The sequence below is a fragment of the Antedon mediterranea genome, chromosome 10 (assembly GCF_964355755.1).
Source record: "Antedon mediterranea chromosome 10, ecAntMedi1.1, whole genome shotgun sequence".
Classification (NCBI taxonomy): Eukaryota; Metazoa; Echinodermata; class Crinoidea; order Comatulida; family Antedonidae; genus Antedon; species Antedon mediterranea.
The window spans coordinates 12,575,938-12,603,754 of record NC_092679.1 but is presented as its reverse complement, the minus strand read 5'-3'; the positions used below and the strand labels follow the sequence as shown (position 1 = coordinate 12,603,754).

At 31.0% G+C, this 27,817-nt stretch overlaps 2 protein-coding genes across 4 annotated transcripts in view; both read right to left on the bottom strand.

Annotated features, from left to right (window-relative positions):
* Window positions 1–10,905, bottom strand: part of LOC140061237 (neurexin-1a-like) — a 73,106-nt gene extending 62,201 nt beyond the window's left edge. The window contains exons 1-3 of the mRNA XM_072107747.1: window positions 10,863–10,905; window positions 9,980–10,275; window positions 3,085–3,234 (exon numbers count right to left, since the gene is read on the bottom strand). Of these exons, the coding sequence (XP_071963848.1) occupies window positions 3,085–3,234; window positions 9,980–10,275; window positions 10,863–10,905 (489 nt within the window). The remainder of the gene's footprint in view (window positions 1–3,084; window positions 3,235–9,979; window positions 10,276–10,862) is intronic.
* A 4,909-nt stretch (window positions 10,906–15,814) lies between these two features.
* LOC140059797 (neurexin-3-like) overlaps window positions 15,815–27,817 on the bottom strand; it is an 84,122-nt gene continuing 72,119 nt past the window's right edge. For all 3 annotated transcript variants that reach the window (XM_072105714.1, XM_072105716.1, XM_072105715.1), the window contains one exon: window positions 15,815–16,162. In XM_072105714.1, coding sequence (XP_071961815.1) covers window positions 16,056–16,162 — 107 coding nt within the window. In that variant the 3' untranslated portion in view covers window positions 15,815–16,055. The remainder of the gene's footprint in view (window positions 16,163–27,817) is intronic.

Here is a 27,817-nt window from a genome sequence, read left to right as displayed (position 1 = left end):
AATGTTAAACAGGACACTAAACATACTCAATTCACTGAACTAAACACTGCACAATTGCCATCATCAATTTATACCACACATACTCAATTTGAATGTTTTAATTTGTGTTATGTAAATACTACTATTATACTTAAGATGGTAAGTTAAGGAGACATTATAATAATAAGAAAAAATAGAATAGAAATAGTTAGATAATGCAAATTTCAGACAACCATACTCAATTTAAATACCAATTTATGTGTAGAAACAATCTTAATGTAAAATAAAAGGTACCTAAAAGCAAGCCTACAGCAGCATATTAACAAACATGTAGTATCATTTATCATGTTAGAAAGTTAAAACTGCCAAATAAAACAATTTATCTTAATACAGAAGATAGAATTGAAAGCATTGCACTGAATAAACATTGACAAACATCACCAGAATGTTGACATGTGTTGTTAAATTAATTTTACAATCTTCTGTACGTAATTAAAAACCATCTCAGCACTGGTGTTTTCTATTCCTTTTCTATTTTAATAAAAATATCAATATATTATTAAAATGATGATTTTTTTATTTCAAGAAAAATCTAATTACTGTGTTTGGTTTATACTCGCTAAACAACATTTTGTAATTGTATTTTGTACTTAATTGTATAGGTCCATATTAATTATTACTGTTATTATTATGACTATTACATCAAACTATTGATATAGCAAGATTGCAGTCATAACTATTGACCATTGGCATATACAACCGATAGAAGGGACTAAATTACACACACTTTGGCCCTTTTTCCGCTGAAAATACTGATATCCTAATGGTCATGCTAAAGCATGAAATTTAAACAAAGTATATAGATTTAATATTTATACTATACTTAGTCTAATCTTCAATTGAAATAGACTTATCGAGATGATTATAGCTATATCTAGCGTCCGATTACTATATTTACTATAGTCTAGGTGGTTACAATCTATGGAAATGATCAATACTATTAAGACACACAGGAATCAGGACAGATAACTGTCTGAATTTCAAGCTCTTAATTTCATGTATTCAGCAGTGTTGTAGGCACAAGAAATTAATTGTTGGTAATAAAGTATAGTTATTAAAGTATGAATGAAGTAAATAAAATTAAAAATGATATTTTCTAAATAAATAATAAGGGGTTTAAATTTGCAAATCAATTAAATCTCAAGATATTTCATTACGTATTAGAACCCCTATTAAAGGGACATCTTTGGGACTGAACAACAAGTTTCTTTCAATCTTCATAGTGGTGATGCACCTGAAAAGATTTTGCCAAAAGGAGATGTTCTAACTGTATTTTGGTCTTGGTTAACTAGGCTTTTGTTCGTACATGGGTCTATGAACACTACCCAAAATGGGGCCATATAACACAGGGTGGGCTTATACTGAAGTTAGTACAGTACATTAAATTTAGACTTCAATTGATTCTTTTACTGTACCCAACACTTGAATTGAATTTTCCATTTGCGTCTTATAATTTTGTTAATTCATTCTTCATTGATCACAGATAAATTAACTGAAAACATTAGTATCATGTTACTATTTTCATTGCAATTAATCTAAGGTAAAGTAATGCATTTAAATCACTTTGTTTTCAAACCGAATAATTTTGACATAAACTATTATTTATGACGTTTTTCGTCAATTCAAATATCTGATTTCTTTTATGATTCATAATGCATCTGCATACCAATGCTAAACTAATTCATATTTTACATACAATTATTAAACTAGTACTTTATTGCAGAATTTGTAAATTATTCTTCTCAAAATGCTTAATTAGTATCTAAGATATAAGAATCTCTTGTTTGTCTAAAACATGTACATTTTCGCGGCATTGTGGGATATTCACTCTTTTGCATTACAAGTTGCAAAATGTAGTGCCGGCTGGCAAGTTTTTTTTACTTTAGAAATTTAGTGTAGCATCTCATATGGAATTCAATAAAGGTCTTTATTTAACGTTTTTTTTAAATTAAAAAAATTCTGACCAAAAGGATTGCAAGATATCTAAATATTTTATATGAAACGTATGTATTCTTATAGACTAAGCCATCTGATATTAAAATGCACACACAAAATTGATGAGATCGGGGGGTTTTATCACAGCCCCTCGGCTAAATTACCTATCACAAATAATACAGGCAATTTTAAATAGCCTATGGGGAACAGTGAGAAGCTTAATAACTGTTATACAATATTGAAAATATTAGCTTACGTTCTATTCTATTTTCAAGGACATTTCAAACAGATTAATTTGATTTTCATTCACAATATAAAATGGAAATTCATTGTGAAGCAAGTTAATCAGTCTAAACCAAACTAAATTGCTACATAATAATTACAAGGATAATTTGTTAGTTGTCCTTGTAAATGTGTAAACATTGCTAATTTTTTCGCATTTTTAATATTAATAACTCATCAAAACTGTATTGAATTCAATTTCAAGTAGGCCTAATGTGATCAGGTTTCATTGCAATGTTATTAATAATTCATTTACAAATAATATTAATCTACCCCTGTTAGCACCAGCACGCCTGGTAGGACTTTTTAAAATGATGCAGTGAACAATCCAGGATTTTATAATAGGGTGAGGGCCGAGGGACTACACAGCGTGATGAAGATTTTAGAACACGTGGTCATTCTTTTAAATCAAAATTTAAGTTCTCACGCACAAATTGGATGAGGGACTCATTTGGTCGAAAAGCTATTATATTATGGAATTCGTTATCGGAGGATGTAGTAGCTTCAAGATCAACCAATCAATTTAAGTCCGGTCTTGAACGGGCATGGTCCAACCACCCTCTTAAATTTGCGCCATATTCAAGAGTTGATGTAATTATCAAGAGGGGCTTATAGGCATAGCCTAGCCTCGACTCCGGACCCAGCATTGCTGAGCTCCGGAAACAAGTAAACAAGTAAGTAAACAAGTAATTTAAAATGAATTAAACTTTGTAAATCTTCTGCATTGTAATTCACAAAATTTAGGGAACAGGCAGGCTGGACCCCTTAATTCTCATTGTACTTTTCTTAAGAGGACCACTGAAGTATACCAGAGTATAATTCACCTACCTGTCTAATATTGCCCCTAAAGTTGTCCACATCTCCAAAATCTGTATTGTCGATTCCACCAACGTAGAACCTTGTCGTTATTGTTAATGTTGAGTAATCTCCTCCTGTTTGTCCTTTTTCTGTCAACGTGTCATTAATTGTAACTATCACCTATAAAGAAAATATTAAATATAAATTGATGTTGGTAACACTAGTTAGTGATTAGATCTCAATAAAAATACAAAATAAATAAGAAAAATAAGAAAAATTAAACAAAAAAGTGAATGAACAGATAATAATAATACTATTCCTTCCTCTTTCAAGGCAATGAGAGTACTATAACTATACATACTTTCAAATTACTGGTAAATTTATGTTATGTCACCTAAATTAATAGCATTTAGTTTATAACAATAAATTTTAATAACATGTTTATTTGTAATCCTAATATGGTTGATCACTTTAATAAATGGTGATTATGCTGTTTTTTATATGTAAAATTATGTGGGAAAATCAAATTTCTAAATTTGAATCTTAAATCTTGTGTTTACTTAAGACTGCCAGCTATGCCCTTGACAAAGAACCACTTATAAAAGTCCAGACTGGGACTTGGCTTTTAGTTAAACAAAAAACAGTTGGTGCAAATCAGAACAATGTGGCGCCCTCTAGAAAGCAGAAAACTATTGCACAGATGACGGATATTAACCAGTTAGCTATTTAAATACAGTTAATGATATCAAACAATAGTCTGTATTATAATCTAACAATTGACTTTTAAATTTATTTATTGCGAGCTAATGTGGAACTAAGGAAATCAGTTTATGTTTAGTCTTTATGATATAAACATAACAGATGTGGATGAGTGAACCTAAATCAATTAATATATAATACAGCCAAGTATTTAAACATTTTGATACTAGACAAGAATTGAATCCACGATTTTTGGACCACTGATATTGATGATAGTAAGAGGAATCTGTGGCATGACCAGTCTAGGTCGTTATTTGGTTAAACGTGTGATATTTATAAACCAATGATTACAGTTATTAGAGAGGTTTCGCAATCTTACAAATACGATAACGAAAACGGATACGTCACGCACACGTATTCGTTTTTCGTAAGCCAGTAAAAATCTGTTTCGCATGGCAACGAAATATTGAGGCACGTCCAAAAGATGACTGCGGTAAATTTGAGCGAAGCGCAGGTACGTGTTGCTTGGTGCTTGGCTGCCTAGGCCTAGCGTAACATCAAAGCGAGTGAGGACTTTAAAAACTGCTATTTATCAAATTGACTTGGCATTTCAGTAAATTACTTTAGTAAATTACTTTCAATAAATCTATAATTATATTATAATCATGAATCATTCCTGATTCAAATGCAAAATGTGCAAAAATAGATCAAAAACTATACTCGTTTTGTAGTTACGAATATGACTGGTGATATTCGTCAACACGAATACGCTTTACGAATATGAAATGGGGAACAGCTCAAAAGTTTCACAAATGTATGACGTATCCGTTTTCGTTATCGTATTCGTAAGGTTGCGAAACCTCCCTATTGCTTTCCAATGACAAACCAAAATAATTGCCAAATTGTTCATTCTTATAGTATTATCTGTTATTATTGTTATCATTAGAATAATTATTGAATTTACTGTACAGTATATATAAATGACCGATTTGAATCGGCTATCACAATGTACTAAAGTTCTTTAGAAAACCTGATTACCACTCATTAAAAAAAAAATGACAAAAAAAACTGTAAAACTGTCTGCTGTCAGAATTTACAGGTGCAAATTTAATTATGTATACGTGTAGTCTTGTACTTTGATTGGCCTAGCTTGCTTTGACTGCATAGCACCAAAATAAACTGTTAAATAACCATGTAAAATATCGGTTGTTTGTTAAAACATGAAAATTAGCCAAAATGCAATATTACACTGCTGTTTTGCATTGTTGCTATAAGTTGCACAGTGATAACTGGTTAAATGGCGTTCTAACTGCCACTCATTTTTAACCGTTATTTTCATGCTATAATTTAACTTGTTGAAAACAAATGTATTCACATGGTTATTAATTGGTTATAATTTCGCAGCAGAAACAGAACCTTGTAGCAAAGAGATACTTTCTCCAGTTCCTTTTTGAAGACTATTTTAATGGTTATTTTGAATAATGTAGGCTATACAAAATGTTTGTGTGAGGGCATCTGGCGCAGTGTTTTGGACGTTGGATTACTGATTGTGAGACCAAGGTTCGAATCCAACTCTCACAGCACTGCTTGTATCCGTAAGCAAGATACTTTACTTAAATTTGCCTCTCTCCACCCAGGTGTATAAATGGGTACCCGGTTGGATCAAGACACAACTTTGCGCTGATTACTAGCTGCATTCTGGGAGTATGTTTCCATACGTGTTTGATCCAAAAAAATGACTGGGGTAATTGTTCAGCGCATTGAGAGCTTGCTTATATGCGCTATATAAGAATGAACTATTATTATTATTATTAAAATGTTTACCAGTTTTACCAGATATGTGCACTATACAATATTTTAAATTGAATTCTGAGCAAATATTAGTACAGCTCATTAACCGATTCAGTATTAGGTTTGCAGTACACTTTTGTTTCCAAACAGGAAATTAGGTAAAAGTTGAGAATTTCTCGTCATTTTGGTTGTTATACTACAACTGTCGTCTTCTGGAGTAATGCTAGACTATTTTAGTGATTAAACATGTTTTCACACTAAATCTCTATGCATACATTAAAAATAAAAAGTGCATTTAAAATGACCATATAAATACTGCATGTATCAAAGCTTAATAGAGCCTATTCAAAACTAAATACTCCTGGCATGTAACTGCAATTTTCTTGATTGGTAGATATAAAAATTTATAGCCATTCGGTAGACAATAAGGCGTCAAACCCATCAAGAGTAGAACAACGTTCTTAATGATTGTACATCTTTAATTTCAACCCATAAAACTCACAATTGCAACACTTATGGCATCACCGGTAATAAGTCATGAGATATGGCCCTTGGCAGCATAAAGATTGTTATCACAAATGAACAGTGCACTACTTTACCATCGAAAGTAGAACTTTAAAACATATATACAGCATACATGATGAAAAGAAGTATCAGAAATAATTGTAAACAGTAGCGTATGTCAACACTCCTGTTTTAGGTGGGAGACTCCTGTATTTTGGACTTGTCTCCCGGCCTAACATAGTTCTCCCGGAGAAAGGGAGTGGACGTACTTGACTCGGCAGCGCTAATTTAGCGGCTCTCCGACCAGCATATACGTATATATGTGGTTTTTGTACTGTGTATAACTTTTGTTTCATCATTTTTTAACATTTCTGTTTCATTTTGATATCGTTTTGAGGGTATTTTTGGTGTTGTTTGGTGTTTTTGGTGCTACCGTATTACTGTATGAAATGTTTAGCCGTACCAATCAGGCAGTGTTACGCAAACAAGTCTTGTATGCAAGGAATGCATTCAAGCTCAACACAGGTGCACCGCCGCATACCAAGTTCCCATTTGTTGAACAACGTAAGCGTTGGAGACGGAGGGGAGTTCGCGGTGGAACAAAAAGGCGAATACGTGTAATGACTTCTAATCGTTATACATGGAACTGTAGGCCTATTACCGGTATCGAAAAGAGGACGCGGAACCTATACAACTTACGAACGTTACAAAAAGCATCCACCACTTATAGCGTAATAGATGAACAGCGGAAAGGTAAGCCTAGTCAGTTTCCAATAGTTATGCTTACAAATCCATAGTCTATAATGAATAAGATTGATGAAATTTCTATGTATTTGGAAGATAAACATATTGACATTGGCCTGTTTAGTGAATCATGGACTAATAAAGAAAACGAACACAAAATTAATATCGACGGATACTCTTGTTTTAGTAGTGGACGGAGTGATCGTATAGGGGGTGGCGTAGCTGCACTAATTAAGGATACTATCAAAGCTCGCACAATCAATCCTATTCCTATTCCAGATGTTCTGGAAGGTATGTGGATTAAAGTATCGCTACCAAAAACGCCACGGATCATGTCATCCTTACATTTGTGTATTATTTATTACAGCCCTGGACAACCAGTTAGTACACAAACAACACTTCTTCGTTATTTAAGAGAATCCGTTGACAGCATTAGAACATCATCACCGTCAGCGGCGATTCTCATTAGCGGTGATTTTAACGAAGCCCGCGCGAAAGTTAAACAATTTTGCTCGTCAACTGGTCTTCGACAAGTTGTCAAAACTTCAACTAGGGACAACAGTGGTAATATTCTGGACTTGCTTATAACTAACTTTTATCAACATTACGAAGAACCGGTTGTTCATGCACCCTTTGGTCGTAGTGACCATAATTCGATTTTATGGAAACCAAAACCTGGATTCGTCTGCATTAAGGGCCGCAATGTTATTAAGTCTTTCCGGCCTTTTAGCGAATCTGCTTGCAATAGATTTGGTCAATGGATAACATCACAAGATTGGCATGAAATACTGGAAACCGACGACCTTGATGAAAAAGTAAATATTTTCGAATCAACATTATGTCTGGCATACGAACGTTGTTTTCCAAAGCGCAGAATTAAAGTTCATTCAAATGACAAACCATGGATCACACCAAAAAAAAAAGGACTTTGTAAGGAGAGACAAATTAGCTTTCATAAATATGGAAAAATGTCCCGCCATTTCCGTACACTTAGAAACCAAGTAATTTGAGAAATCAAACAAGCAAAGATTAAATACTACAAATACGAAGTTAACAATCTGCAAAACACTAACGCAAAGCAGTGGTTCCAAAAAGTTAACCAAATATGCGGTACGAATAAAAAGAAATCGGTGTTGAATCTAGAAACTGAAGAAACCGATCCGCTAAAAATTTGCGAACTAATAAATAACTACCTAGCGAATATATGCCAGAAGATTGAACCCCTACAAACTAATAGTCTACCATCATACCTTCCTTGTGGCTATGCACCGACACTCAACTTCTGGCAGGTGTATCATCAGCTTCAGAAAATAAACTGCAACAAATCAGTTGCCCCGGGTGATCTACCGCCTCGCGTCATCAAAGAATTCGCATTTGAAATTGCATCACCGTTAGTTGACATCTACAATGCATCACTCTCGCAAGGCATAGTCCCGCGCAAGTGGAAAGAGGCGACCATAACCCCACTTCCTAAAGTGAAAGGACCGGTTAACTTAAATCAAATCAGACCCATATCCGTTACACCAATTTTTGTACGCATGCTAGAACACTTTGTCTCGTCATGGATAAAACCCAAGATCGCGCCTAAATTAGACGAAATGCAATTTGGAAATCGCACAGGAGCGTCTACAAGTCACTATCTTACTAGCATGTTACACTATTTACTTCAAGGTCTTGATAAACCTGGACACGAAGCAACGGTTATTGCAGTTGATTTTCGTAAAGCGTTTGACCTAATTGATCATACAATCGCTGTCAAGAAGTTAATTGATATTGGAGTTCAACCTGAATTGATGCCGTGGATTTGTGATTTTCTGAGCGAACGTAAACAGAGAGTGAAACTCAATGGCGGTTTTTCAAACTGGCAAGGAATAACTTGCGGAGTTCCTCAGGGGACGAAACTGGGTCCCTTAATTTTCCAAGTAATGGTTAACAATTCGCTTAGAGACTTCCCAAATCGGTGGAAGTATGTAGATGATTTGTCAATATGTGAAGTTCACAACAAGAAAACCCTGCCTAATGTTCAAGATCAATTAAACGAACTATCACAATGGACCAAAGACAATAATATGATAATTAATATTGAAAAAACTAACTTTATGAACATTTCTTTTACCAAATCTCAACCCATTGTTAAATCATTTACGATAAATAATATAAAAATAACCAATGTTGAATGCTTAAAGTTACTTGGGGTTCAGATCACTAATGATCTGAAATGGAATATGCATATCCACGATGTTGTTAATAGAGCCAGTAAGAGATTACATATGTTGACATGTTTAAAAAGATTTGGAATGCCTTGTAACCATCTGCGTCAAATGTATATTAGCCACATAAGACCTGTAACTGAATATGCGTGTCCGGTATGGCACTCTGCCTTAACCATAGCACAATCCATGGAGCTTGAATCTATACAGAAACGCGCATGTAGAATAATTCTCGGACAAGAATATGCATCCTATGATCAAGCAATTAAACTACTTAATCTTAAATTTTTAGATCAAAGAAGAGAAGATATTCTTCTTGATTTTGCTAAAAATCTTAACAAAATCGTTCCTAACGCACTTCCTAAATTGAGAGGCGAAACGTGTGGCAGGATACTTAGGAATGCTAAGAAGCAAAGTGAAATATATGGCAATACTAAAAGATTCAACAACTCATGTTTCCCAGCACTGTGTAGACTAATTAATAAACCAAAATAAACACAACAATAATAATAATAATAAGTAATAAGTACTTTCATCAGTTTCTTCCATGTGTAATATCTCCTTTTTAAAAATATTTTTTTTAACTTTTTAACTTTTTAATGTTGTAAATTTTGATGTTTGAAAGCTTGTACCAATTTTATATGTAAATCTCTCGCAATTCAGTTTTATTTTATATATACTGCAAAGAAAAATATTGAATAAAAGCAGAATGAATGAAAGCAGAATGAATGAATTAGAAAGATACAACTAACCCTAGACATTTACTCTCCAGACAATTACTACATGGAATATCTCATACTCACAAATAAATTACAACCAGTTTAATTGTTCTTAAAAGGAGGAGGGAGTTAATTGTTTGGGATAAATAACACACTCTTTGCACTTTTATGTTAATTTATTTGCAATGGCTTAATAGGAATGTTCCTAGTTTCTATTGTACTTTATATCTACAAAAACAAGCTATTTTTTACACTTACCTCTTGTGACGTACGTCTAATGTTGACACGATGCCAACTGTTATCAGCCAAAGACTGCCAGCCCATCTTACGATCAAACGCCCCACTTCCAACATTGTACTTAACATGCAAGTGACCGTCTGACAGCCCAACATACAAATAGTCGTATTGGTGTTTTGCACCGAGTATAAGTCCTGTTGTATGCTGTGTTCGGAATTCAAACGTGATATCGTCATTGCTGCTGTCTATACCATCATTGCTGAGGTCGTAGTAAAAATATGCATCTCCATCAAATGTTCCAGCAGCTGTCTTTTTAGCTAAAATTTAAATTAATTAACTGTTAATTAAAATTATTCAACTGTTAATTAAAATTATTCTTAATTGCTCTTTGTTGCCAAACTACCAATTTATCTATTGAAAGTAAATAAAACCCATTATTTATTTGAGAAAAAATATTGATCTGATCTGTAAATTCAACTAGAAAATAAGACAAACCAACGTAAAGTTTATGCCACATATGGTGCAGTTTGCTTAACTGTTACTCTGAAGATGACATACAAGGAATGTCGAGTAACGAAACTGTAAGTAAAGGAACGCTGGTTTGTCACATAAAAAAAAGTGCATCTTCTTCTATTACATTTGATATTCTTCGATAATATATATATATATATATATATATATATATATATATATATATATGTAACCCTGCCATGGTTTACCATGTTTTCCTTATTAGATTTTATAATCTTTTAATCCTTTCTTTGTTGTTAAGCCCAAGTTTTAATTAGTTGTTTATCTTTTTGTTAGAACTTCCTTTGCTGTTTATGTCATTATGTCATAAACTATGTGGTAATGCATGAGAGCTTTCTGTTTTTTAGACACTGGCCAATAAGGGCCAGTTTACCCTTTGCTTTTTTTCCCCAGCAACATGGATTGACCAATGGCATTAGCCTTGGTCAGGTGACTAGGCCAATATTAGGGTATGTTCCCATGTTTCATTCTCTTTTTCTGATTATGCCATCTGAAGTGCTGGTCATTTCTAAGTGTTACATATTAAAATATATGACTTTATTTAAAGCTAACTTACGTTTTAATGTACTACAGTATAATTACATTACCGAACTAAGTTTTGAGTTCGCGTTGATTGGAAGTTTACATTACCGAACTAAGTTTTAAGTTCGCATTGATTGGAAGTTTGTGCTAGTTTGGCATATTGCACTAAAAAACTATATTTGATCGACTGTATTGTACATATTGGAGACTGTTCGTTTTATTTTGAATATTGGCTCTTTGTATAGGCTACCGAAGAACCACTGGTTCTCGGACACCGAAATTATTTGTATAGACTGCTATATAAATCAACTGTATTCATCTACCGTAAGGCGAAAAACGCAAGACGGAGGTCAAGGTCGCCGTTGGAAGCGGTAGCTACCTTATCTTGAATAACCTTATCGGCGCCTTAGATAAGTCATACTTTCCGTTCTCTTTTGTTTTATTTTTATTTTATTCTAGTTTGGTCGAATAAACCGTGTTTTGTTCCATTTAAATTTATGTTCTGATGTTTTTGTATTTGAGTTACGTTTGCGCTATATTTATTCGTTAAGATTAATTATAAAGTTGCGGAAACAAACCTGGGTTACATATATATATAAACACATTAGGCATAGAAAATAATTCTAAACATATATATATATATAAATACATTAGGCAAAGAACATTAATTCTAAACCGCCTGAGATATACTGAAATTGATTTAATTAATTTGAAACGATAAAGATGAGGAAATCTGTGAGAATGAGAAAAAGTCGCCCCAACCAAGACTCAAACTCGGACTGTCTGCTTGATATGCAGTTGTTCTAACCATTAGACCACTGGGGCTTTCATGGTATTGTTCAAACTCGATTGGATAGTGACTCTTTAACATTCTCGGCGTGGTACGGCGGAACAGCACTAGTCCTCAATTGTATGCACGCGCACCAGAGATCAAATTGATACGCCCTCATCTAATCAGTATTTTTATTCACGAAGCGGGATCTCAGAAAAGATACTTTTATATATATAAACACATTAGGCAAAGAACATTAATTCTAAACCACCCGGTGATATACTGAAATTTAATTAATTAATTTGAAATAATAGAGATGAGGAAATCTTTTAGAATGAGAAAAAGTCGCCCCAACCAAGACTCTAATCATATTATATATATATACTTTTTTTATTTAAACAATATTAATTTCATATCATTTTTATTACCATACACTTTCAAATGATGGCCTGTTCAAATGAAAAAAAATGTTAATCGCTCCTGTTCGAGGCTGCCTCGAATTGGCTAAATGCTTTTAATCATAGACATATAAATATCTGTGATTGGATAATAAGTACAAATTGGCATCTATAAAGACATCAGCTAAATATTGACAACCTTGTTTGAAAAGCATTATTCACCAAGTATGAAAAATAAGAAAAATCAATGTATTCTAAACCTTTTACATTAACTGATACAAGTATAAATATCTGTATAAAAATAAGCAAATAGAATGTAAAAATTGTAACTTTGGGAAAACATGATAACAAAAATGTTTAGTACTTAAACTGGACAAAATCACTTATAAAATTTAATGGCATAAAATAAAAAACAATACAACATTAAAAACAAGAAAAGGTTATCTGCAAAATTGAAAATGAAATGTTAGCTTTCTGTTAATTCACAACTATTTAGTATTTGACCAAAAAAACGACGACACAATATCAAGAACATTAAAAAAAATGTCCATAGAAAGTAGAAAATTCCCCATGCTAAACCAACCAACTGGAAACTATTTACCAATTAAATAAAAATAAAATTATACTAAACAGTGTTTGTTATTCATAGAAAATACAAAATTATAGGTTTTCATTAGTTCACTTCTTAAATCTTAATTAAAACATTTTGTAAAATAAAGTTAAATTGTATACTGTAAAACCTTGAAAACAAGCCCATGGGTTTTTAGGATTTTTTGAATTGCTACTTCAATTATAGTATTTTTGATATTTCCTGTCAATTTTACAACCCAACAAAGCAGAAAATAAGCCCAGTGAGCTTCTTTCCAAGTTTGTATGGTATTAGACCAATACTTATTATAAAGACAAACATAATTATTTATAGAAATGTTTGTCTATAATAAAGATTCTTATGCGGGTAGTAAACATATCATGCCCACCTAAACCCAATCAGAAGGTGTGTATATAAAATTTATATTTGTTACTATCATGATATCTAAATAAAGTAATTACTCCTAAAGGCAATATAAACTTTCTCTCTGACCGGACTTACAGTATCACAATATTTGGATTATGTTTTCTGTGTAATTATAGAAATTTGATTGGAAAGCAAATCTATTTTATGCAGATTGACAATATTAATCAAATACAAAATTGTGATTTGAGCTTTCTGAACAGTTTGGCTGGAAACTAGGATTTTCCTTTAACACTGTGCAATCTTTGAATTGATCAAAATTACATTACCATTGGAAATTACAAGTAAAATTGATCAATAGATGTCAATGTAGGGATCATGTCAAAATGATTCTACTGCAGTTAATGCAGTAACATTTTTTTAGTAATTTTTTTTACATATGATTTTTAATTTCTTTCAATGTAGAGGTTTATGAGGCAGTCACTACAATAAACCGTTGATGGTTATCTAAACAATAATAGTTATAATTGCATAAACAGGTTAAAGAGTAAGCAAAATGCTGTTACTGCAGTAAAATAATTTGTACATAGTCCCTTTTGAAAGACTACATTATGTAATTTAGATGTTATTTTGAAATTTCAGTCCCGATTTCAGTCCATAAATTCTTGTACAAATAAGTTTTTGCAACAGGTTCTCTATTTGCTTCTTACTAGGTATTAAAGATATCAGTGCTTAAAAAATAAAATATAAAAAAAATGTTATACGCTAGCTATAGGCCTAGCCTGACATTGTGTAGTTGCTGCATTAATTGTCTTTCTGTTTTTGCCAGAATTCTTTAATACAAATTAAGAGTCTTCCATTTGTTTTGGCCTCACAATTGATTGAAAAGTGAGTGAATTACAGAAGAAAAATGGAACTGATAGGTCAGTCAATGTTGTTGGCCTGGACCTACAAACCATTAAACCTGTGTCAAGGTAAAAAGGGTCCCAATATTTTCGCATGCGCACAATGAACTAATGACGTAATTTGGTTGTCGGTCGAAAGCTCACTATTATATTACACCACTATAGTACAACAGTATCCAAAAGAAGTTATCAAATGTACAATGGTCTTTGACATATTTATTATATATAATTTGTATTTGTCAATTAATTGTTGCAGCCTTTATCGTTCTTCCATGCATTGTATTTAGTCTTTTGTTTCCATTTGTCAATTAATTTGTTTTAATTGATATTAAGAGACCTTGAAAGGCATTCATCTGCTGAAGTTTACAAAACCTAAGTGTAGCATTTTTTGTTAAAGTTTAATCAACCCGTAAAAGGAATCAAATTTGGCATAATGATACAAGTTTAAGATCATTATTAAAAGAAAACAGTAATAATTGCCAGTAGGTCACTCGCAACCACCTTACAGTAATCAACTCCCACTGCTCGCATATAAACAGTGAAGAGTTTGTGGAGCCGCCGATTATCTGCTCAAAACAGCACAGTCGAATCTAATATTGGGTTAGACCATGGAGGTATAAATAAAATATTTATATCTCCTTGATCGGATGATATTAATAAGACATCTGAACCTAATAATTTTGAAATACTGTAGGACACAATTGAAGACTGTGCCCGACTTCAGCTATATTCCACATTTGTTCCATTTCACAGAATGCAAGACAATATTGACGCCACCTTCCCTTCTGTAAAACACATTATGTGTATGGCATCACCTAGGTCTACACTAAATATTAATATATCATGTAAACATATTCAAGCAAAATTGAAATATGAAATATAAATTATCTATCCTATTTCAAATTCAAGTTAGTTTAATGTTTTTATGTTGTTCAGATTATTATTTGATGCACTAAGACTATACATAAAATTTTACCAACATCTCTACTTTGTTATTCTATTTCCCAGGAGAAAAACGAAAGCTATCTTAAAATTTAAATTATTATGTCTTAAGCTTATAATGTAGATGGGCCAAGTCCCCAGTGTGTTACAATATGTTGTTAGGTGTTAATATATATAACTGTCTCGAAATGAATCTGTCTTAATAAACGGAACCAGTCATGCATGAAATAGACATTGTATCTTTGGCAAAAATAAGTAAAATTGTCTAAAATTATAAAAAAAAATATAAAACGTATTTCTGAAAACAAAATTAGTAGGTTATCTATAGTCAATAGTTTTCATTGATATTTAAAGATATATTTGATGGCATGATTGATGTGTATTTAGTAAAATGATACAGTGGTTTTTTCTTTATTCGTTTTTACCTACCTACCTGACTACCCTATATTTTTGGGCCTGTTACGCAACCTTATTTTTGGGCCTCACGTTAATTATATATATTCCGTATTCAAGCTTGACACTATCAGTGTCATCATGCTATGTGTCTCGTCTGGTGACAATGTTTTCAAATGTTATCCACAAAGTGCGGAAAACCAAAAATTATGATACCCATGCACACATCTAAAATATGCCAACAACGTACCCTCAACCACATTTAAAACGAGACTAGATAAAAATACTAGATTTATTACAAGAAAGAGATTTCAAAGCTTTTGTGTTAAAAAATATATATGTCAGCTATGGTCAGTAAAAAAATATTATGATGAGCAATTAATGAAATGTCAAAATGGATATAGCAACCGCAGACAAACACAACTTTGATATTGCGCAAAAGATAAATATTTAGATAAGCAATCGGCGCTGTGTTACATCATCTTTTACAACCACCGAAAAATACAGTTACAATAAATTTACCATGACACAAAATGAAATGACTTTTTTTAATGAATACGTTTAAGAAAAAAATAAAGAACACCACAAATTGAACCCATTACCATTAAAATATAAACCAAAAGCATTTTTAGCAAGCATGTTAAAAACATTGTGTTATGTGAAGCCTAGATTTTCTAGCGGACTAAAGTGACAATGAAAAAAATAACCCAGGCAGGCTGAAACATGAAAAAAGATTTTTAAGATCAATAAGCTTACGTCCACAAAGAGACTCATATGGGCAGCTTGGTACTGTCGGCAGCGTCAATGAAAGTGAATAAAATAAACAGAAGAACATAAATAATAGATTCTAATTCTAATGATTAAAATAAAAGAATATGATGAAAATAAAAACATAAGATGATAAGTGAAACATGGAATAGTATTATTAAAATAGCATGTAAATTGAATTGATCAAAAAAGAAGTGATCAATATAAAATGGATTAGTTCGTAGCTATGGAAGAAAATAATAATTCATATGATCCAACATCATAATCTGGCATAGGCTACCAGGTACCTGCCTCTAGTTGGCCTAGCCTATTTTAATTCAAATAATCCCACAGTCTATGTGAGTATACATTTGAATCTGAATTGAACCTCAATTAAGGGGACAGTTCACTGTAATAGTGAACGAGGAGCAATATATGTTTTAAAACTACAGACAACCCCTATCCTTTCATTTAATTTTGTTTATTTATTCAACCAGCATATTAACATAATATTAACATACAATACATACAACTATAAAAATAGGGAGCTTTCGAATTGCAACGACTGATGAACAAATGTCATTAGTTCATTGCACGCATGCAGGAATATTGGACAAGATTCCCCACCTTGACAAGGATTTTATGGTTCCTAGGTCCAGGATGACCAACGACATATCAACTGACCTGACCTAGGTTAGTTGTTGGTCCCCGGTTGTTGCAGATCGAAAGCTCTCTAATGCTGGACAGGGACAGCTTATAAATACATCAAATGATCCTTTATTCAAAAGACAATTTGGAACCAGATGATTTTTTCTCAATATTGATTCTACTGTTTCTGTAACTAAACATGTTGTAATATTTACTGACAGAAAATTATTGCTTTATTGATATTAATATAAATAAACAATAAACCTGAAATAACAACAAATTATAATACAGTTTTTATACTACTATATTTTACGAGTATTTGGTTTTCTAATATAAAATTCCACAATTACTCTCATATAATAAGTTTGAAGACTTCACCAGATCTACAAATTAAAGTTCATCTTATTAGACCTTTTGATTATCATTTATATTCTGTCACCAAGACTTCTGCTATTACATATAGGCCACATGACTACAAGTAGTCTGACAGCGTCAATGAGAAAGAGATATAGAAATCAGTATGATACATAGTCTATTAAAAATTGTAAAAATATCAACACAATGGTCTAGGAAAACATATGAAAGTATCTGATTAAGACTATGTTTTTTGTCAGTGAAACAAAAATAGAGCTGTAAGAAAGGGTTTACTAGATAAAAACAATGTTCGTGGTTCAATTAAAAACTAATCGATTCCTTATAGGAAAGAGTTTGAGACATGAAGCTGTAAGAAATGTATAGTTTTAGAGAATTCCAGTTTTAGCATCTTGCTTCTTTGTTTTAAGTTACTTTCTTTTGGAAAAACTTTCATAGTCTAAGCAGTTTATTTTTATAATTAAAACTTCTTTATCTAGGGAGCGAGTTCTAACCTGTAGCCAGTAGGTTCAGTGCATTTTTGCCTAGAGCACAGCAGTGAAAATGCAGTAAGTAGACCTAGTAAAGCTCATGATGTATTTTAAGCCAATTGTTCTACCTAGCCAATAGACCTAGAACAAGGCCTAAAACAATATTTTCATTATTATTTAATTAAAGTATTATTATTATTCAGGGGACATCCCCATTAACCCATAAAACAAAAGAAGAGCAAAATATATTTTAACAATACGGAAATCTCATTTTTAAGGCATACCTCCATTTAAAAGGAGTAAACTTTGTCAGGTCCCAAATATGTCCATTTAATAGAGGTTTTACTGCATAATAGATAAATGAATCCTATTATCCCAATTCATTCTTTCATTTATTTGGTCACAATCAATTTAAATAACAATATACATACGATAATTTAAATCCTAATTATTTTAAATAATAGTAAAATGCATATGTTTACAGTGCTATATCAGAATAAAGAGAAGAAAATTTATAATCTAAATTATTTAATTTAGAAATGAATATTAATCTAAAAATACCACATATGCATAGAAATGATTATAAGAAATTAATTATATTTATTTATTATAAAAATGTCAAAAATAAGTTTTGTAGATTTTACAGAAATCCTCTGTGATGTTTATTTCTTGTATGTGAATTGCAAAGAGATTTTATTTCTCATTGCAAATGTCAGATATTGGGCGAGAATTAAGACAAGTTCCGTGTTGAAACTCATTTGCTTCAGGCTTGCTAATAATAACGTGTTTATTGTCCAATGATCAAAGTTATGAGAGTGGTAATAACACTTGCTGCAAGTCTGCAATTGCATTACAAGTGCTGCATAAGCAGCATTTTGTACCATTAATATCATAACAAAGGAAGTGATCTTATATGTAATGAAATGTTACTGTTGAAGCTCATCAGGTACTATCATGAAGAAATATTTTATCCACGGTACTATATCAATCAACTAATTCATATTTTTCCTTGAAATACTAAAGGTTCTATTGATCAAGAGAATATGGTTTTAAAACCACATTTTGAAATGACAGTACTTACTTTCCAACAGAAATAGTTCCTTTCAAAAAACTACAAAAAGAACTGATCTGAATTACTACTTTACAAACCTCACTTGATTATAGTCTTGATCATCAATACTGGTTTAAAAATAGTTTCTATTTTAGCTACAAAGTAATTGACATCAAATGGTCACTAAATGGCGGGAACATTTGACTATTCTGTAGACAATAATGACTTCATTATACAACCAACCACAATCCCTAAATTAATCTAGTTTTAAAGAAAAATGTTCTTTCGAGGTTTTTCAGCTTGAAAGCTTTTCGTTTTGTTTTAAATCGGCATAGTAAATGACTGATTATACTCTCATGGGGCTTTTGTTGAGAATGAGTATGTGGGATTAAACCTGGATTTCTTTGACTTTAACAATTGACCAGAAGTTTTCATGTATCCATATTAAGAATAAAACAGAAGGTGGGATTATACTCACGTATGGGATTATACTCAGATATATACAGTAAATTATTTTTGTAAAATCTCAATGTTGCAGAAACCCTATTGTGAAAATTATCCATCCAACAAATATCATAACACCATAACTGACTTGGTAAAAGATCATATATAGATTCTCGAAACATAATATATTCAAATCCAAGCTGTCCTTACACTGTGAAATTTTATCAATCATAATAAATGGTAATATCACAGTGTAGGAATTATGAACATGATGTGTCAATCATTAGGAATAGACAGATAAATATGAACATAATAAAATTTCACCTCCAGCAATTGAGTATGAACCGATGACGTATAGGTATTACTTACAGGGCCACGGAGGAGCCAGATTCATCTAATTTGCTTAGTAACAAAAAATTATCTTAACTTTTTACTATTCTTTTTACTTGCTTATAGGTCAGTTCTCAAAATAATCTAAGCAAATATTTTTCGTGTTGTTGTTAATGAAAATGAAATTAAAACAAGAAAAAGTCAATTCCATGTGTTTAAACAAACAAGTTTGACAAATAATTCCTCAATTCACTAAAGCACTTAACTTGGGCTGTGATGTGCTTGTTTGTTGAATCCAACCAAAGAAAAGAAGTACTGTACACAAACATACTAATCTAAACACTTACTACATACACTTTTGTTTTTCTTCGCAAAGTTTTATCAATATACTGAGAATTCAGTAGGTCTACAATAATGTCAGAGAGGGAAAAAATATATGACCATAAACTGGAATAACCACAAAAAAAGAGCCTATTATTTATCGGTATCTACTAAAGCATTAACATCACTTCAGTTGCTGAAATCTGTTTGAAAAGTGAATTTCAGAAAGGAAAGATATCATTAATCAAGAATACAAATAATGGTCAGATATTTGCCCTACTCTGAAAGTATATTTGAAAACACAAAAAAATGAATGAACTCGACTCAAACCCTCAACCTCCAGATTACTAGCTTGTATTCATACCTCTTTACCACTGAGAATGCATACAATTGTCAGAGTAGAGAAAAACATCTCACCATTAAGTAACTCCATGATGCAAAGGTACTTCACAACAGTAATACAATTATACGAATAGAGTAGTTACAAAATGCAGATCAAAAGTCACAGAAAGAATTTGGAAATCAGTACATTTGTATGAAAAATGTATTTAAGTTTAAAAAGAACAAATCATAAATATCAAGTAATGCATTGTCAGTCATTAACGTAAAGACCAATATTGAACTCCCACAAAAGTTGACTGCTTGAACATTGTGTTTTCTTGTAAAATATTCTAAGAATTGATTTCAATGAAAAATGCCAGCAGTATCAATAAGAAATGTAGAAATTAGATCTTTTAGCCAATATCCTAAATGCTTTATTACCTACTAGCACGACAGCACTAGATTTATCTTAATGTCAATTCAAATATAATTTAACTACTAATGGTTCTATGTATTGAAATCTGACCTGATTTAACTTTTCAGAAATCTTGAAACACAGATTTTTATATCTATCAGATATGTCAAGTTGCAGGTTGAGAAAGATACTGTAGCAGCTAAAGGCGTTTCTTATTCCCGGTATTTATAAATTAAAATTTAAAAAATGTATTCGTATGAACATTTAGGATGGAGTGGAAAGTTGGTATGTCAAAGGTAACAATAATTTGGCACTGTACTAAATAATTATAAAGAGGAAATGTTTATTCTAGGCTGATTTTAATTAAACTTTGTCAACAGTAAAATTCATGGAGTGTCGAAAGTCTAGGGTCAAAGGGTCACAAATGCAATATGCTATGCTATAAAATACTAAATATTTAGAAAGAGAATATAACCCTGTAATAAAATTGTTGGAGTGTTGTAAGGTCAAAGGTCACAATTTTACCATTTTTTACTTTAAATTACAGTTTTTTCAGGTAAATAAATTTAGTTTAGATCCAATTTTTGGTCAAAGTGGCATTATTATGTGACATTAAAATGGCATATTTAACAAACAAAATGTAAAAATAATTTTTCAGGGGATAATACATCTTTAACATGTTATTATTACTATTATTCATTTTTAATATTAGTGTTATTTATTCATCCTTTTATATAAATTATTATTTCGTGGTTATCGTATCTCTTTTTGAATCAAGTAATACATTTCTAGAATAAATGTAATGACTTCAACATTTCTTCATTATTGAGTTACACAAATGATATAATACATATATAGCATAAATATATTTGGAAACTTTAAATACTTTTCTAGATTTTAATCAAATAGAAAGTCCTAATGTTAACATAGAATCATTATATCATTTTACAAATGGAAAAAATATGCAACACACACATTTGTAGTTATTGAGCCTAGCCGAATTAATACGGTTTCATATTCCATAGCTGTAGTATATTATATTAGATCATAAAGTTATCTAGAGAATATCATTAGAGATGATATACAACTTAATTGCAGCAATAACATTACATTAATGATAATGATTTACATTATAGACAGATGTAGTTCACTAGTTTTTTGTGCATCACTGAAATTGCATTTTTTTTACATATTATTTGGGTCGATTTTCTTCTTTTTTTTTGCATAATGTATTAAGTAACAAAATATTATATTGGTTCTTTGTTTTAAAGCCCATGTTATTTAAACTATGACTAAAATAAATGTGAACAGAGCGAGTTTGACCTTTATTTTTTGTTTTGTAATTATGCATGTGTATAATTAATATGATTTAGGTTGTGTATTTGGTTCATCAAGTGATACGCTTTAAATATATATTTTTGCAAATTTTATTATTTTGGAGAATTTTTGCCATTTTTTCAAAATCTAGCATTAAAAATGTAGCATAATGATGTTTGGATGTTGCTGCCGGTAGGCCTACAAACCTAGCTAGCTAGGCTAGAAATAAAAAAAGACTGTTCACAAAAGGAAATTAGACGTGACCTAATTACGTAGTGCATTGTTTCTCTATTTTTATCATAATTTACCATAAAACGTACATTTAAGATATGGAATGACTTGATTATTAAAGTAATATATGCATTATTTTTACAAAAGCAAAAATTGTAGGGAATTATTAAATGTTATTATTATTATTAAATTATCACTAAATACAAAAACAATACTTATGCTTGATACACTTTAAGATGTTTCATATACCTAATTTTAAAGCTACAGTAAGTGGTTTCTTTTCTAAATATGTATTTTATATATTACGTGTATTTTTGTTGTTTTTGGTTGTAATTATATTCTGCATTTATAATATTGCAGATAAATAATTCAAAAATGATGACTTTAAGATGTTTTATATACCTAAATATAAATAAAGCCAAGTGGTTTTCTGGTTAAATATGTATTACTTAGAAAACGGTTTAATTATCTTTTTTTTGTCGGAATTAGTTTTTCTGTATAATGTACAACATATTGCAAAAACATACTAAGACAATGTGCTATAGTCTTAGATTTAAATTCGGCCTGCTCTTTACATATGGATTTTCTTTTTCATATAGTGCTCCCTTGTGTGTGCTAGTAGCATACAACTGCACATAAGTGTGAAATGTATTCTTCAATACAGCTTTATGAGCGGAAGGCACCAGTATATGTCGCACATATAGATATGTATATTATGGCCTGCCAACGATTTGACCTTTTTGCTCACTAATCTATTTTATTGATCACATTAAATTCTTCATAATCTAATTCATTAATAATAGCCTTATGCAGTAAACATACTCTATGGGCAGTGTCATAGATATCTTAGGTACAGTGCAGTATATCACATAATAACCACATCCTTGATGGAACCATGGTTTTTATGTAAGGGCGTGTGGTGCAGTGAGTTGGACATTGGAATACTAATCGCGAGATAAAGGGTTCAAGTACAACGCTCGTTGCATTGCTTGTATCCTTAGGCAAGACACTATGTTTGTCTCAAATGGGTACCTGTCAAAACACAACTGCACTGATTACTAGCTGCAAAATTATGGGAGTTTGTTTCAATTCATGCTTTTTATCCAAAAATGACCAGGGTAATAATGCGAGGGTTTGTGCATGAAGTGCTATATAAGAATGACACTTTTATTAGTATTATATATGATTCATAGACAACAGTGATGCTCTAATCATACCAACGTAAATTTATTTATTTTTTGTTTGTTTAATGTTTTGTTGTGCAACAGTAAGTTTTTTGGGAAAAAAAACAAAATCATAATAGGTTTTACGCCACGCCAGCAGCCAATCAGTTCAAACAAACCCTCCTATTTTCTCAAGTGCCCTTGGAAGTCATCATGGAAGTTTTGTGCAGGAACATCTGCTAGTCCCACCCCTTGTTTTTTCCCTCATAGGTCATGTTGAATGGACAGAAAAAAATTAAATAATAATATTCATACTGTTTATTATCGCTATCACAACCAATGTCACGTTTAAAATTAAAGATTCTTAAAAATACCACAAAATTTCTAAAATTTAAATTTCATAGTCATGCTACAGTACTTAAAGTGCTGCATGACATGTTTTTATATTACAACAAAAATATTAAACCTTTGGGCTATCCTACATAGAATCTTTCAAGGATTCGATAAATGCATTACCTTGATAAACTGTACAGATACAAAATCACAATACAAACCATAACAGATTATTAAAAAATATTATCATAGTAAACAATGAACATTGTATCTTGTTCTTTACGAAACGTGTACTGTTTATGTATTTGAAAACACATTAATATCTGTCTGCAACAACAAGTCTACATATTGGTAGTTACTTTCTTCGTATGACCAGACTAATCTTACTTGGAACCAATGATCTAAACTGTTTTCAAAATGTGTGGCAAATTCATATACAGAATAGCAAGGACATGGGTATGTTTAGTTTATCACACATGAAAATGACTGATAAATCAAAAATAATTCAAATCAAATAGATCTCATCCATTAATCAATGAGTCTGAATGTACCCTATATATATATATATTTTTTCAGTAATTTGCCTTTGGATTTCTTTATCGTTTCAAATTAATTAATTAAATTTCAGTATATCACCGGGCGGTTTAGAATTAATGTTCTTTGCCTCTTGTGTTTATATATATATATATATAAATCCAAAGGCAAATTACTGAAAAAAATGACAATGCTGTGGGTATCAGTGGCTGGATCTCAATGGAGATACAAAAAAAAAAGCGAAAAGCTAAATCAAAACGATAAAGTAAACAGCCAGAAAAGTTAGCACACTTTCGGCCAACACTAGCCCTTCATATATATATATATATCAGTATCTGGTGTGATTATAGCTGACTATAACTGTGTTATAATAATATGCATTTTTTAACTAGATTTATAGTCTTGTTTAATGGTTGTTTAGTAAGTTTTTTAGGTCATCAGCCATGTACAAGCTTAGCTTTGTTTTAATGTATTTTATTCTATATTTTTAATGATATCTTTTTATTTTCTCTTCGGATGAATAAAAATAATGAAATGATTACCAAATCCAGTGAGTGGGTGGGTGTACTTTAAAATGTCAATAATACAATACACATAGCCTAGTTATTATTTTCCTTACCGTAGTCCTATTACTGTAATAAGAACCCTATTTAACTTCTGTTGGAAGATACTGATTCCATTATTTATTAAGCCATAAACGTTTAAAATTAGTCATTTTTATTATCAATGTTTATTAATTTTATCAAGTTTTAGGTTAATGGTTTTTTAATCTTTGCTCTGGTCCTTAGCAAGACAAGTACTTACTGCTAACTAGGGTTCATGGTATTAATGTTTTATATCCACATTTATACTTTGTAATCATGTTTTTTATGTCATTATTCTCTAAATAAATGTTCAACAATTGAGTTGAAGTTTGATGAAAATATCTATTAATTATAATTATGTACTCAAGAAATTTTAATCAAATGAAGTACAATAATTTACACTATTTTAAAAATCATTCACATATCAAATACCAATTCTTTCAAATATATTGATTATCATTGATTAATATTGAAATATGATATAAAACCACGGCATCAGCATTGTATCAACAAATATTATATACCTATTATATACAAATCAATCTCTATTTCCCATTTACATATTCATTACACGATATGAAATGATGATTAATTTCTTTTCAAAATCATTTTGATATGCAAGCCTTTATTTCAAACTCGAGAAGAAATTTACGGGAAATATAGATTTTTCCTCTACCCTACAGGCATACACGACTACCCGACGACCTATATATCTATTGATTTATGCTAATCGGCTATGAATTTTTGAAAATGTAATGTTATAAAACATTACAAAACAGTTATGATATGAAAGTTCACTTTTCTTAGTTTAGCATTTAGTGTTATCTTTCTGACATGTACAGTTGGCTTGAAATATACTAGGAATAATCTATTATTAATATTCACACATGAAATCAAACAGAAATAGCTGTCATTATTGTCCCAGTGTGATACCTAATTTAATATTCCAACTAATTTATTTCTGCATCAGAATGTAAAATAGAAATATTAAGTACATATCAACTACTGTTGTGGGTAGCTGATCCTCAATTTTGGAGTAATAATCTTAAAGATGTATTGTCCATTTAAAATAGCATATATTCAACAACAAAATATTTAGGACATCCCATTTAATTTGTTTTCCTCTTAACACAAGTGCATGTTAAAGTGGTTGGAGTGAGTTTATTACCAACAATTAAAAAATAATCCCTCAATTATACAGAAGAAGTGTTATATACTATAAAAACCACTAATGAAATTGTATTCTATGAGTGAAATTAATGATGATTAAAACGAGAAATTGCAACACCCCTGTTTCCATTAAATATTTAAACTAAGAATGCCATACGACAGTATAAATATACCAATGATCTAACTCAATATCTCAGCAAACATAAATTCTTCGATTTTACGTGCTACAAATCAAATATGCAGTGTTAATTAACAGTTGGCTCATTAATTAATGAAAATTGACACTAACTGACAAATGATCGGTAAGTGACACTCTGCGTTGATAAATTTCAATATTCAATTGTCAATATTGCTATTGTAATCAACGTCTTAACTTGCACAATGTACAGTATATGTTTGAGCTAAACATAGAAGAGGTCAATAATTATTTTTTTAAACCAAGATGCTCAAGGAATTTAGGTTTTATAAAGTATTATCAAATGTCACATGGTCTAAATTATTCAATCAGGACTGAGAGAGTGATACATGAGCCACAGTCGAAGCAATTAAAATTAAGTTAAATGACACGGACCCTTAAGATTACAGCTTTCCTACTGCCCAACTTTAAACCAATCAGATGCCTTGAATCCATTTAAGCGTTTAAAACCATAAATAATAATTTTGAGTATTTAATTTGGATTGGGCCCTCTATAGGCCAACCTCATTTACAGATAACACACCATGAGACAAAACCTTACTGTTTAAAAATGTACTTTTTGTGCACCACTTAACATCCAATCTAATGGATGAGGAATCTTATCCAAGGACAGAAAAGTCAGATCTTAAAGGTCTTGAACTTACTAATCCCAAAAGAGCAATTAAAACAAAATTGCATATAATTATTTATGCTGTTAATTACCATCCAACTTAACGATGCAAATTATATTTGGATTTCAGCATAAGCTTTATATAAACTTCAGTTCTGTCAATCTAAACAAATGCCAATTTTCATAACACAATAGATAATGGAGAGAATGCTTGTTTAAGCAAAATAAACAATTGACAGTTAATTATGAAGTTAATTCAACATTCCAGTGTCCACATTTGAGTGCTGTTATTTTACAGTGATAGTTCTCACAGATTTTTATTTATTCAAAGGAATCACCTTTATATTGGTGGCACACATCATTGAATGTTGGATCCAGTTTACAATATAAATTATAAAAACTAAAGAATGTCTATACTTTTACTATAATGCTATCAAATAATCGTTTCACGAAAAAAACATCTAAAATAAATAAGGTACAGTAGATATACCTTTTCCATCTAAAATGCATGGGTACGGGAAGCCAACAATTCCAAAAGTCAAAAACTATTGAAAACAAATATTACAGTCATATTCCTTTATCCTCCTACTATTGGTACTAATTTCCAAAGGCCACACATTTTTGGAAAATAACAATTTTATTTCATAGCCTTAATTTCAGTAAGTACTTAAAATTATATAGCTATGTGACTTTGAGAAGTTAGTTTATCTTAATTGTAATAAAGCAAAATTATGATTTGATTAAACCAATCCAAAAAAAAAAGAATAATTATTATAATGTAAATTTGATATTATATTCAGTAACATACTCCTAAATACAAATTGCTGGCAAGTATTAATTATTGTCTCGAAACACTAAAAGGCATTTTCTAAGAACCACATTACATTATCAATTAGAATATACATTTTTAGTATGACATAATGCAGAAAGTAATTAAAGTAAAAGAAGAAATGTATTTCTGGCAGGCTTTCATTAGAAAGTATTGCTACAGTATTTGAGACAATGGGAAAATTGGTGTATTTCTTTCCTATAACCCAGTAGGTCTACAATAACAAGTAGCTATACATGTGAAGGAAAGTGTCATTTGGCTCATCATTTTACTTTGTTTCTGATCTCCTGCATGTAATGTTAGATAAATTATGTCTGGCTGTTAGATTAAATGATACTCTAATATCATAGTACATTAC